The 13544-nt window shown below is 38.7% G+C and overlaps 1 protein-coding gene across 1 annotated transcript in view; it reads right to left on the bottom strand.

The window, feature by feature from the left end:
- Positions 1-1756: 1756 nt before the first annotated feature.
- IPO11 (importin 11) overlaps positions 1757-13544 on the bottom strand; it is a 131774-nt gene continuing 119986 nt past the window's right edge. The window contains exons 28-30 of the mRNA XM_079787904.1: positions 8931-9026; positions 5076-5160; positions 1757-2544 (exon numbers count right to left, since the gene is read on the bottom strand). Of these exons, the coding sequence (XP_079644030.1) occupies positions 2380-2544; positions 5076-5160; positions 8931-9026 (346 nt within the window). The 3' untranslated portion in view covers positions 1757-2379. The remainder of the gene's footprint in view (positions 2545-5075; positions 5161-8930; positions 9027-13544) is intronic.

Here is a 13544-nt window from a genome sequence, read left to right on the forward strand (position 1 = left end):
GTAATTTCAAGCAGTTCTGAGTCTGGAATCACAGCTGCCCAGTTTTAGCACAGTGACATTTACTTTGCAATAACCTCACCAAACTGTGCTGTTTGAGGGCAGATTTTAAATGGACATCAAATTAAAATTAAACAGTGCCAGCAGCCTTCTCTTTTGTAAGTAATCTTCTTCCCCTGCTATTCCTGAACATACACTACAGTTAGAACCACAGTTTTCTTATACCCTGGTGGCGAGTGCTTCCATTGAATTGAAAATTCTGTGAGGTAAGTACCCTGTTCTAACCCCAGAATGTAGCCTAGCACCATTGCACAAAACAGGAACTCGACATATACCTGCTGAATAAAGGGGTAGGTAAAATACAGATCCAAGGTGAAGACTTTTCAAGGAAAACTATGTCTTTTTAACGTGTAGTGATGCGGCTCCTCTAATATGAGAGAGAGAAGGGGAGGAGAAACCATTTATAATAAAAACTTTAACGTTATTGTTGGCTACCTGGGCCTTTGTCAGAGGGTGGGAGAACTCTCTGGAAAGTAAAATAAATAGGAGTATGTTTACGGAACAGAAATGATAATCTTACATGTTTGCCAGAAGACTGCATTAATAAACAGAATTCTGTAAATCAATACTTACATTTTATGTCTTAATTAAGCACTTAAAAATTCAAGATACATGGAGTTTTTTCTGAGCTATTTACAAAGCCTATTTTAATCTTTGATTTTTAAAAAAATGAATAATCTCTTTCCCAGAGATAAGTTTTTTACCCTTTTCCAAAATGGCTATTTTAGTAATATTTGCTGTAACACTATAATGAAATCTGTCAGGACTGGGAAGATGAGCACGTCACTGCAGCTGAAAAACTGGAGTATGTTTGACAATTTTTTATTAACACTAATAGGAATAGTGCCTCAAATGAAAATAATTAAGACAACAAAAATAAATTATTCTCCGTAGATCAGTCTTGCAAACTGAGGAATGGTGATAAAGAAACAGCTTCGAGAAGCTCTTAGACTTTAAATGAAAAGAGAAACTAAGGGGAACTAGCACCTGCCACACGCAGCACGCAGCACTGCCTCCTACCTGGACAGCGCCAACACCAGAGCATGAAAGGAAACTTCCCTTTAAAATTCACTGGGCAATTTTTATGAACTCTGTTTTTGTGTGTAAGGGAAAAATAACCAGTCAAATCAAATGTAAGGTATCTTTGGAAAATTTAATTTGGACCACATTTTCTTTCTTTTGCTGAAAATACCCAATACTTCTATACATTCTGGGTTCCGCAGCTCACAGAGGGGCGGTGCTTTCCTTCAGGGACACGCTGTACCAACTCTCCACAGAAAGACCAGGCATTTTCCAACAGTGTTTTTGAGTGCTTCCTTACAAACGCTTTAAAGGTTCCGAATAATAAGTGGCAAGTGAAACAAAGTAAGGCTGTATCTTCTCCCGTTTCCCCTTGTGTGGTGCTGCATGTTGGAGGAACAAGGAAGACTTGTCACATCAGTGTTGGCACCCACCTCACTGCGGCCCTGAGGCAGCCCTGCGCCTGCGGAGCCTGGGATGGGTAAGTGGGAACAGCCGCGCTGCAGCACGGGTCTGGCCTCCTGGGTCTTCTTGGTGGCCCTGGGCCTCTGGAGGAACAAAGGAACTAGGACCAAATCCTGACCCGAGGTCTCCCACCTGGTACTGCAGTACCACAGGTTCACTTCTGCAGGCCTTACAATGAGTATTTAAAAACTAAATATAATTACTGAACATAAAATGAGAGAAAAAAACAAAAACCTTTACTAATTATGGTAACAAATTACTAGAATGAAAATAAAAGCATTTGTTTGATAAAACACGTTTTCTATGTCAGATGAAAGCAACTCCCTTGCAAGATAACCTAGTAATGTGTATTTGTCACTATTTATATAGTTTTGCCTGGTGCACAAATTTCTTTAATTGCATCTGAACAGCTTTGTCATTTCTCAAACTAGTAGTGTCATTAGCTTAAAAAAGAGGTAAGGCAGCCAATTTTTACTAATTTTGGTTGCAGAAAGACATCTCAGACATTAACTTTCACTTTTTCAAACATTAAGAGCACATGATTAAAAGGTAATCAAATAGTTTCTTCTATTATCAGGAAACTAAGCAGCTATACCATCAAACCTATCTCTAGTAAACACAGGGCCTCTCATAAATATAAAATTAAATTCTTTTGAGGAATAGGTTTGTGGTTTTAGTTATGCGGGATTTACATTCAGTCACTGCATTTTGTAGTAAAAAAGTGTGGTCTTTGCTTGTTTCACACACAGGCTTTCCTCGTGTCTCAGCAGGCGCTCACAGATGGCAGGTGGGTTCCCTGGCTGGCTGCGGAGCGGAGGCAGCCAGAGTCCTGTGCTCTCAGAAGCCCTGCAGGAACTCCTGGAGCTGGGTGACGATCTCCGTGTCCACCGTTTCCATGAGGGACTGGAAGCCCTGCTCGCCCAGGAGCTCCTGCTGTGCCTTGAGCTTCTCGTAGGTGAACTGCTGCAAGGACACGGTGTGCACCGGGTCCTTCAGGGCCAGCTGTGGGACAGAGAGGACCACACTGTGTCAAAGGGCAAAACAGTCCCTCTTACACGCGCCTGTCTAAAATTCTTCATAACCTCCCCCACAGCGACACACTGCCCCTGCCTCCCTTCTCACAAGAGATTCCCAAACAGCCTCATGGTGGAAATGTTTGTCAAATGAAATTCACTTGGTTTGTCTAACCTCAGGAACTAGCGCCTCTGAGCATGGAGTTGCAAGATTAGTACAATCTCTCAACAACTAAGGATTCATCCATATAAAGACTCAAAACCTGGTAGAAAGGACCCTAAAAGGAATAGAACATGCTGAAGACCCTTAAACACAACTGTCCAGGGTTTCTCTTAGGAAAGCCAGGTAGTCTACTGTGGCAGGACCACAGGAAATGCACCCCATCCTGGATTGCTATGCTAGTCACATTCACTATATGCTTCTGGTTTAAAACGAGAAAAATAATAAACAACATAAATGATAAACAAAACAAACACGTACTCCTTCTCTCCCATTGGTATATTTGAAAAACAAAAGAAATATAATTAAATTAAAAATAGCCCATCATTCCACTCTTTAAAGATAACAAACAACAGAAAACATTCTGGCCTCGGATTGCAGGCTCCATCCCCAAGTGTGGGGCATGCAGGAAGCATCCAATCAATGATTCTCTCTCATCATTGATGTTTCTCTTGCTTCCTCTTTGAAATCATTAAAAATATAATAAAAATAAACCTCTTCAAAATAGGAACTTCCTTATGTAGGACAATGCTTTGCAAGAAGGGAAAAGTAAGAATGAAAGTAGGAAAAACTGCCAAGAAGACAGTCTAAGGGTCACTGGAATGATATCTAAGTTATTGAAAATAAGTTCTCCCAAACTAGGCCACATCTTTCATCTATAAACACGAAGACTTTATTTACTCTGACTCAATGCCACACTGCTGAAGTTTCCAAGGGACCAGTAGCAAAGTTGCTGAACTCTTCCTGATTAAGGTTTCTGGTAACAATGCAAGTAAATAATGAAGAAATAATGAGGCTGCCTGCTTTGTAATACTCAAGAACAATACTGATGTCAGTAGGCAATTAATCTGAAATCTCAACTAAAAACAAAAACCAGAAGCCATCACTTTAATTAATTCCAAGGGCATTTTCTTTCCAGTATCTTTTGATTACTATTATGTGGCCACTGTGAAAGATCTTAACCTCTGGATCTCAAACTATATTTTATTAATATTGTAGCCCTACAACAAAAAGAACTGCTAACCCAGGAGGCTGCCTGGCTATCAATTTGAGTCTTCATTATACCTCAGTTGGATTATTTAAATTCATTTCTTCCTATCCTCTTCGATTGTTTTAATGTCACTTGCAACTCTGCAGGTTGTAAGAGCTAAATTAATCACTGAAACTGTGTATTTCTAAATTTGGGGAAGTTTAACATTGCTTTTGATGGTCTCAGTTGTAAGGGAAGTTATATTAAATCTACCATTTGAAATGTCCACTACTTTTTATAAAAGCAGCCTTAGGTAAAGTTGTGTGTCCGATGCCAGCCTTTTGTATGTTTCATCATCACCAGAAGACAGGTTCTGTGAGCAGATATTTAAGCTCACAGAGGAAATACTAATTACAAAGATCAATGCTTTGTACATGGTACTCTATTGCCACTGTGTGTCAATGTACCTCTCTATCACTCTCTCCCCTCCTTCTCCCTCCCTTCCACTCTCTCTAGAAATCAATAGGAAAAATATCCTTGGGTGAGCTTTAAAAAAAAATTCAAGATTATAAATAATTTTAAAGGAAAGATATTTTAGCTCTAGCCGGTTTGGCTTAGTAAGTAGAGCGTCGGCCTGAGGACTGAAGGGTTCTGGGTTCAATTCCAGTCAAGGGCACGTACTCGGTTACAGGCTCAATCCCAGCCCTGGTCGGGGCACTTGCAAGGAGGCAACCAATCAATGTGTCTCTGTCACATTGATGTTTCTCTCTCTCTGTCTCTCCCCCTCCTTTCTACTCACTCTAAAAATTAATGGAAAAATACCCTCAGGTGAGGATTTAAAAAAAAAAGGAAAGATATTTTACATTTCCCATTCTTTATTCTTTTTTCTTATTATATTCCTATAGTAAGAAGTAATAGTTTTCTAAACAATTTAGCAATTAATTCAAAGGCATTTTTATAAAAGTCTGTGATGTATATCAAAAAAAGTTCATTGCAAAAAATCTAAGAAATAACCTGGAATGAAACAACTTCAGTGAATCTTCTTAAAACAAAAGAATTAGCATTACAACTTAAACACAATTTGAGGGCCATGTGTTTTCTGTGAGTAAAAGAACAAACCCACTGCTCTGCTAAGACAATAAACAATTATTTCATATCAATCAATAAAATTAATCTGTTTCAGGAATAAACTCCCAATTTCAAAGCTCAGCTAGCTTACCTTAATTTTGCAATAAGGGATAGAGGAATGGACTAACAGATATTTTCAAGCCTACAGAATATTATGATATATGGTTCTCCCAAATTTTTAGAAGCTACCTTTGTAACTTACCATTTTTTTCCTCTTATCCTGTTCTGTGGGTGGTTCTTCATCTTCTGTTGCTTTTGGTTCTTCAAGATGAGACATCAACATACAGCTACAGTTTTTAAGAAATGTTTTTAATAAATTTTTAAGTTTTTAACATACTAAAAACAAATCCTCAAAATCACTGACAACATTAATGCCTTTATATACCAAAATGTGAGGAATAGCTAGATGAATTAGATTTATAAGTTTTAAAAAATTTAATTACAAAACAATATCTCACTTTAAAAAGGGCTACACCAAAAAAATTTAGAGCATTTTACTTGAGCATTTAAGGTAGTAAACTCTAAGGTATTTATTTATAAGCAAAATTTGAACCATATGTTACTTGGCAGTCAGGTGTACCCTTTATGTCTTTCTAAAAAATGATACTTACAAACACTTAAAATAATACTTCTTTTACCACTAAATTTCATTTGTCTGTAGATTATTATACATGTTTCATAACGGTAGCAATAATTTAAAACATAACATCATTAAAGCTCTATTGATTATGTAACAATCAACTTCATGCTCCAAATGACATAACCACTAGGCTACAAGGAACTGGTCCCTGATGGCACCTGTACCTGCAGGACAGTTATAAATCATTTTGTTTTGAATATCTGCATCACTGCTCTTCACCATTAGCAGAGATGACAGAAATGCAGTTTCCCACTTAGTCAACACTGGTGCCAAGGAGATCAGAAATGAATAGTGTCTAGTGCAAGGGTCCTCAAACTTTTTAAACAGGGGGCCAGTTCACTGTCCCTCAGACCATTGGAGGGCCCAACTATAGTTTAAAAAAAAAACAATGAACAAATTCCTATGCACACTGCACATATCTTATTTTGAAGTAAAAAAACAAAACAGCAAAAACACCCGCATGTGGCCCGCGGGCCGTAGTTTCAGGATGCCTGGTCTAGTGTATCAAGTTGATGGGAACAAACCTCACTGTTTCCTAGTGTAGAAGAGTGGAATTCAGTAACTAATCAGAGTCATAGGTCCCTAACCAATGCAGATGGGTGGATTAGAAAACTATGGTACATCTACACAACGGAATACTACGCTGCTATAAAAAAGAAGGAACTTTTACCATTTGCAGCAGCATGGATGGACCTGGAGAGCATTATGTTAAGTGAAATAAGCCAGGCAATGAAAGAAAAATACCACATGATCTCACTCATTTATGGAAAATAAAGAACATTATAACCAGATGAACAAAAAGATAGATACAGAGGCAGTAAAGCACTGAACAGACTTTTACAGCAAATTACAGCAGGAAGGCTGGGGAGTGTTGGGGAGTGGGGGAAAGAGATCAACCAAAGGACTTGTATGCGTGCATATAAGCACACCAATGGACACAAGACACTGGAGGGGGGGGGGGGATGAGGGCATGCAACAGGGGGTAGGGGAGGCTGGAGGAAAAGTCAATGGGGAAAAAAAGGAGATATATGTATAAAAAAAGAAAGCTTAGTTTCTCACATTTTGTAATAAAGTTACATGCTCGACACATTTTATTTGTATCCTATCTAATAAAAGGATAATATGCAAAATAACCGTCACTCCGTCACAATGATGGTGGTACCCATAGCCACAAGATGGCGGCGCCCAGTCCTCTCAGCCCCGCAGGAGTCCTCCAGTCCCGGGGGCCGGCCACTGAAAGCGGGCAGCGTGAGCGGCCTGGTGGAATGCTTGCTTAGTCATTGCCCCACGGAGACTCTGACAGCAGGGAGGAGGAAGTCCCACCCCCACAGAATCAGCCAGAATCAGCCGTTGGTCAGACAGCTCTCAGCGGCCTGACAGCCAGGACTCTCATTCACCTGCATCTCAGACCGAGGCAGCAGGGAAGTAGGACTATGTCTAAAGAGCAACTATTGATACAATGTAGTTCTGCAGCCGAAAGAAGCCAGTGTTATCGACAGAAAATGTCTGAAGACCAACGTGCGTCTGATGTTGAAAGAAGGTGGTGCCTGTGACAGAATGTATCTGAAAAGCTACTATTGGCAAAACGTAGCTCTGAAGCCAAAAAAAGCCAGCGTCATCGACAGAAAATGTCTAAAGACCAACGTGCCTTTGAAGTTGAAAGAAGGCGGTGGCGACGACAGAATATGTCTAAAGAACAGTCATCAACAAGTATTACCAATACTGGTAGGAACTGCCTTCTCAGTGAAAATGGAGTACGTGAGGATGCAATTCTTGAACACAGTTGTGGTGGAATAACTGTTAGATGTCAATTTTGCCTATCACTAAATTTCTCTGATGAAAAACCATCCGATGGGAAATTTACTCGATGTTGTAGCAAAGGTAAAGTCTGTCCAAATGATATACATTTTCCAGAATACCCGGCATATTTAAAAAGATTAATGACAAACAAAGAGTCTGACAGTAAAAATTTCATGGAAAATATTAGTTCCATAAATAGCTCTTTTGCTTTTGCTTCCATGGATGCAAATATTGCATCGCCATCAGGATATAGGCCATACTGTTTTAGAATACAAGGACAAGTTTATCACCGTACTGGAACTTTACATCCTTTGGATGGTGTTTCTTGGAAGCAGGGGAGGGACCAGGCCTGCAGGGGAGGGCAGTTGAGGGCGACCAGGCCTACAGGGGAGGGGAGTTGGGGGGGAACAGGCCTGCAGGGAAGGGCAGTTGGAGGTGACCAGGCTGGCAGGGGAGGGCAGTTGGGGGCCATAGGGCCAGGAAGGGAGAGCAGTTGGGGGCAATCGGTCCGGCAGGGGGGCAGTTAGGTGTCGATCAGGCTGGCAGGGGAATGGTTAGGGGGTCATCAGGCTGGCAGGCAGAAGTGGTTAGGGGCATTCAGGCAGGCAGGCAGGCGAGCGGTTGGAAGCCAGCAGTCCTGGATTGTGAGAGGGATGTTTGACTTGGATCGGGCCGAAACAGGCAGTTGGACATCCCTCGTGGGGTCCCAGATTGGAGAGGATGCAGGCTGGGCTGAGGGACACCCTCCCTACCCCCAGTGCACAAATTTCGTGCACCAGGCCTCTAGTATGTTTAATAAGATTCAACAACATATATCTGCTTTTCAATATTTCTCAACAAAATATGATTCAAACAGCAATCCTTCCCATTTGCTATAGATGGGAAAATGGGCTCAATACATTACTGAGGAAACCTCAAGGTGGCCTGGAATCTCATAAAGCCCTGCTTATCATTATACGAAACGTGTCCTTTATCAACAGTAATAAGAGAAAAGTTGAAGCAATTCTACTAACTACAAAAGGATAAAAATGATTGACTGTTTAAAAGAATTTCAAATTAATAACTATATAAATATGAGATTATCAGCATTCCTGATAACATGATTTTAACTATTCTCCCAAAGAAAACAATTTTAAATATTCTCTTTGAAACAAGTCAAGTACCATGTGACCCTCTAGTATCTTAAAAGTGCCAGTGATGCTTACACCAGGCAAATACAACAACAGGATGCTTGTCCATCTCCTTTACCCCATAACTTGCCTAAAAGGGGAAGAAACTTTGATAGTTGGAAAAAAACCAACCTATTAAAACAAAATCTTTAAAAAGGAATTTATATGCTAATATACACTTGGGTTTTTTTAAGTTAATGTCAAATCATAAAATAATAATTAAGATAAAAAAGCCCAATTTAGAATTTCGCTATAACAAGATAAAGCTGATCTTAAAATAAACAATAGTATAAGCAAAATAAATTTTTTTTCTTTATAGAAGACAAAATTAAAACAGTTGCTATTCTGTTTTTATATGATGATAGTGAACAAAACTCATAGAGGATATAATTAATTACCCCTCCCCCCCAAATATTGTCAAGTGCAATTAATTAAATGATCCACCTACTCTTTATATGTTCTTGTCTCAGGATCTTCTGTCATGACATCATGGAGGCCCTCCACTGAAATGTTTATAATTCCACAGAATTTATCTTGGATAACACTAGAATAAAAGAGAGCAAAACAGGTTAAACTGAAATATTTCAATAGGTGTTCTTTTTTCTAATTATCTTCTTGAACATGAAGAGAAATTTTAGTTCTAAAATTCAAAGAAAATTTTCAAAATATATTTCTTAAAGCAGAAATTCTACATTGTACATATATTAAGACTTCTCTTTCACTAGATTAGTGTGCTTTGATACTAGAAAGGTAGATTAGATAGAAAAGAGATGCTTTATAATATTCTTTAACTTAATATTATAGTCTTGTGTTGACTTTATAACTAAAAAGATAAAGATACAAAAATGTTAAAGATTAAAAATCTCTATTCTCCTAAAGACACTATCAAGAAAAAGAAAAGCCACAGACTAGGAAAAAACATTTTGTAAAACATGTATTTGACAAAAGACTTGGAACCAGAATATATACAAAAGTGAAAACTCAATAAGACAAATAACTCAATTTAAAAATGGGTAATATTTGAACAGAGATTCTGCCAAAGAATATATCCTCTATAATAAAAGCCTAATATGCTAAGTGTCTGGTCATCCAGTCGGCCATTCAACCAATCAAAGCATAATATGCTAAGGCCGCTCAACCACTTGCTATGACGTGCACTGAGCAATCGGGACTGAGCGAGATGGTCTGGACATGCCCTGGAGCACTCCCACGGTCCCTCCCTGGCTGGCCAACCTCCCGCATCTCTCCCTGGCCCCAATCGTGCACCAGTGGGGTCCCTTGGCCTGGCCCATGCCCTCTTGCAATCTGGGATCCCTCAGGGGATGTTGGAGAGCCAGTTTCAGCCTGATCCCACAGGACAGGCCGAGGGACACCACTGGTGCATGAATTCGTGCACTGGGCCTCTAGTATGTATATAATATATAGAGATGTCATATATCAGTAACTAAAAAGATGTTCTATGTCATTAGTTATCTGAGAAATGCAAATTAAAACCACAATGAGAAAAATAACAATAAAACCACAATGAGATTTCAATAAAAGTAAAGTTAAGAAGATTGACATAATTTGAGTGCTCGAAAGTCCAAGAAACAACAGGACCTCTCATACATTGCGAGTAAGAATAAAAAATGGCACATTTATCTTGGAAGACACATTGGCAATTTTTATGGAGTTAAGCACACTCCATTATAACCAAGCAATCCCATTCCCAGGTATTTACCCAAGACCAACCCTCAGATCTGTATGTGACTATCTACAGTAGCTTTATTCATAAAATCCAAAACTGCAAATGATCCAAATGTCTATCAACTAGTGAGTGGATAAACAAATTGTGGAACACTAACTCATTGGAATAGTAGTTAGCAATAAAAAGGAACAAACTACAGATACATGAAACAACTTGGATAAATCTCAAAAACAATACACTAAGAAATAAAATAGACTCAAAAGGCTACATATTGTATGATTCCATTTATGTGACTTTCCAGAAAGACAAAATTATTTATTTGGTCAGTGGCTGCCAGGCAAAAACACAGGGGAACTTTTTGACGTGATGAGAATATTCTATACTTTGGTAGTGGTTACATTTACTAAAACTATGCTTAAAAGGTTTTACTACAGGTAAACTATACCTTAATAAACCTGACTTTAAAAAAGTGGGAGTACATACCCATCCACTGGGACACGAAATTATAATATTTGATTTTAAAACCAACTGAATAAATTACAACTTTTGTCTCCAGGGAACTTATAGTATCATTTCTATCAGGGACACAGTGTTCTCATACTGCACTAACATGCATAACTAATTTTTAAAATGTTCAGTAAAGTAGTTCCCAAAGTCATCACACTTTGGGCCACATTCCCACCTTTGTAAAGTCAAAACTCTCTGTCTATACATTCAAATGTGATCTGATTTTAGAAAACGAAATCACCACATGAGCAAACAATAACCAGTTGATATCATTCTAATACATAGTAATCTGCATGTAAAACTCTAGTGTTTGAGTATATATTCTTGATGTTAATATATTTCCTTTATAAAAGACTAAAAAATCTCTAAAGAAACAAACATATGGTCTACCTTATTAGGACTTATTGAAAAACACTGGAATGAAAATTAAAAAACCAAAACTTTTCACTAAAAGTTCAGCTACTAACTGTGCAATCCTACTGAAGTTAACTTATTTCTTGAGGTATTGGTCTCCCTGTCTGTAAAATGAAGGCTGGAGTCGGCAAACACATGGGAGGAAATAAAGCCATTTCCCCCTCTCACCGTGGAGTACTTCATCACTAATCCATCCCAGCATGCTAAGCAGGCAGGGCCTGAGATTCCTGTTGAACATCCGGCATTCTATCAACCACTGATCTCAATCACCTGAAAAATACAAAAACCCTCTAAACTACAGCTTTCAAGGCTCTCTACAGGGCTGGTGTCAATATTATTTAGGAAGAATTCACTCAGGCAGCTGCCTTCTTACTCACATCACCTCCAAGCACCAAGAAATTTCACAAGAAATCAATGGAATATCTGAATACTGTGTGTTTTCTCAAAGGATTCATTGTGAGTTTTCCTAACACATAGGAAATGACTGTGTTCTGCTACGTGGGTGAATGTGAATTACAAGGAAGTATATTAGAGAGAGATAAAAATGTATAATTTGACAGCCAGCTCATTTGATTATGTCTATTACATCAAATTATCATATTGATCAATGTTGGTGCTACCACCACGAGCACATGTTTTTGAAGAGAAAGTAAGAAGTTATATCTTTATTATATAACATTATAAAAAAGTAATTAGCAATATGCTGAATTTATAAATAATGCAGCAATTCTATAGCATTAGGCTTCAAGTCAGACATGAGCATTTATAAGACTTAGCCTTTAAGTCTAAGAATAGATATTGATAGACTGCAGCATAAAATAAACTTTGACTGCACAATTCTTGCCAAAAGCAGTAACTTCACCCCTTTCTCATAAATGATGAGTCTGTTAGATGACACTGCTGGGACCAGAATAAACCTTGAAAAGTTCTGAGGCAAATCTAATGCATTCAGGAACTTGAGATTTCTAGAAAGCCAAAAGAAAGAATTAATGAATGATGACAAAAAAAAAAAAGGTGTTAAAAAGTTAGAATCAAGAATGGATAATGAGCCCTAACAGGTTTGGCTCAGTGGATAGAGCACCGACCCATGGACTGAAGGGTTCTGGGTTCAATTCTGATCATGAGCATGTACCTCGGTTGCAGGCTCGATCCATGGCCCTGGTCGGGCACATGTGGGAGGTAACCACTCCATGTGGCTCTCTCACATCGGTCTTTCTCTGTCTCTCCCCCTCCTTTCCACTCTCTATAAAAATCAATGGAAAAATATCCTCAGGTGAGGATTAACAACAATAACAAAAGAATGGATAATGATATTCAGAGAAGCAGAATGGACACAGGCCAGAGGACAATGGTCTGCTCAGCCTGTCCATGCTTTTCAAAGAGAAAACTATAGCCCTGACACATGCTTATTCAGACTTAGAGAAGTCAGTCATGTGATCACTGGAATTTACTCTCTCCCCTCCTCTGCCTCCAACTGGATTTCCAGCTCTCCAAAGTGACAGGCTTGGAAGAAGACTGTCTAGTAGGTATAAAGGAAGGGAGGTAAGGCAGCCTCAGTCAGTTGCTCAGTCAGTCATTCTTTTCATTGGAGTGTGACATGCTGCACAGAAAAGTTCACAGGAGGCAGAGATCTAGCTGGAGTTTGGGGGTGAAGACCAGTACACCATGCTCACCCTGGAGTACCTATTAAGTGCCAGAGGGGAGGAGGCACAGACATGCAGTTCAGAAAGGGGGGAAATGACTATGGCCTGGAGTGGAAAGGCATGGGAGCTGGCTTTGAATGGGAAGAGTTAATTCTAGAAAAGGAGGACTGAAGAAAAAGAGTGGAAAGGGAGAAGCCATATTCTGGGATGAGTAAAAGGAGAAGTTAGACAATGATTATCTTCAAGGCATTCAAGTTCAAAAAACACCGAAAGGATATACCTCAATTACCACTCACTCAGCAGTTTGGGAAAAGTAACCCTCAAAAAGCCACAAGGGGCTTGTACTTTCCTGGCATATAGAACACATACTGAAATAAAATAAGCATTAAGAAATTATATATTCTTGTTCTCCTTTTGTAAGTATTACAAAAAAGTGTAATATAAAAGTGTTCGCTCCAAATGTGTAAATGTAACATTTCAAAATGAAGCGTTTAAAAATCTAGTTCTTTTAGGCAGTATTCAATATGAAGTGTTGAATATTAGTCTTTGCTTCACTTATTCACAATACTCTCAACCTTCTCTTCTATAAATTAAGAATCAACCTTTTTTATAATATACAACTTATCTGAATAAAATGCTTTAATATGTGATTAGACATTTAAAATGAACCAGTCAAAAGAGAGATATAAACCCTCAGAGGAATGAAATGAAAATAGGTTTGGAGGAAAAAGGGGAAATGATGAAAGGCAAGTACTCAGGTAATCTCATATTCACTATCTCTTTAAACACAAGATATTACTTTCGGTTGTAT

The sequence above is a fragment of the Cnephaeus nilssonii genome (assembly GCF_951640355.1).
Source record: "Cnephaeus nilssonii genome assembly, chromosome: 2".
Classification (NCBI taxonomy): Eukaryota; Metazoa; Chordata; class Mammalia; order Chiroptera; family Vespertilionidae; genus Cnephaeus; species Cnephaeus nilssonii.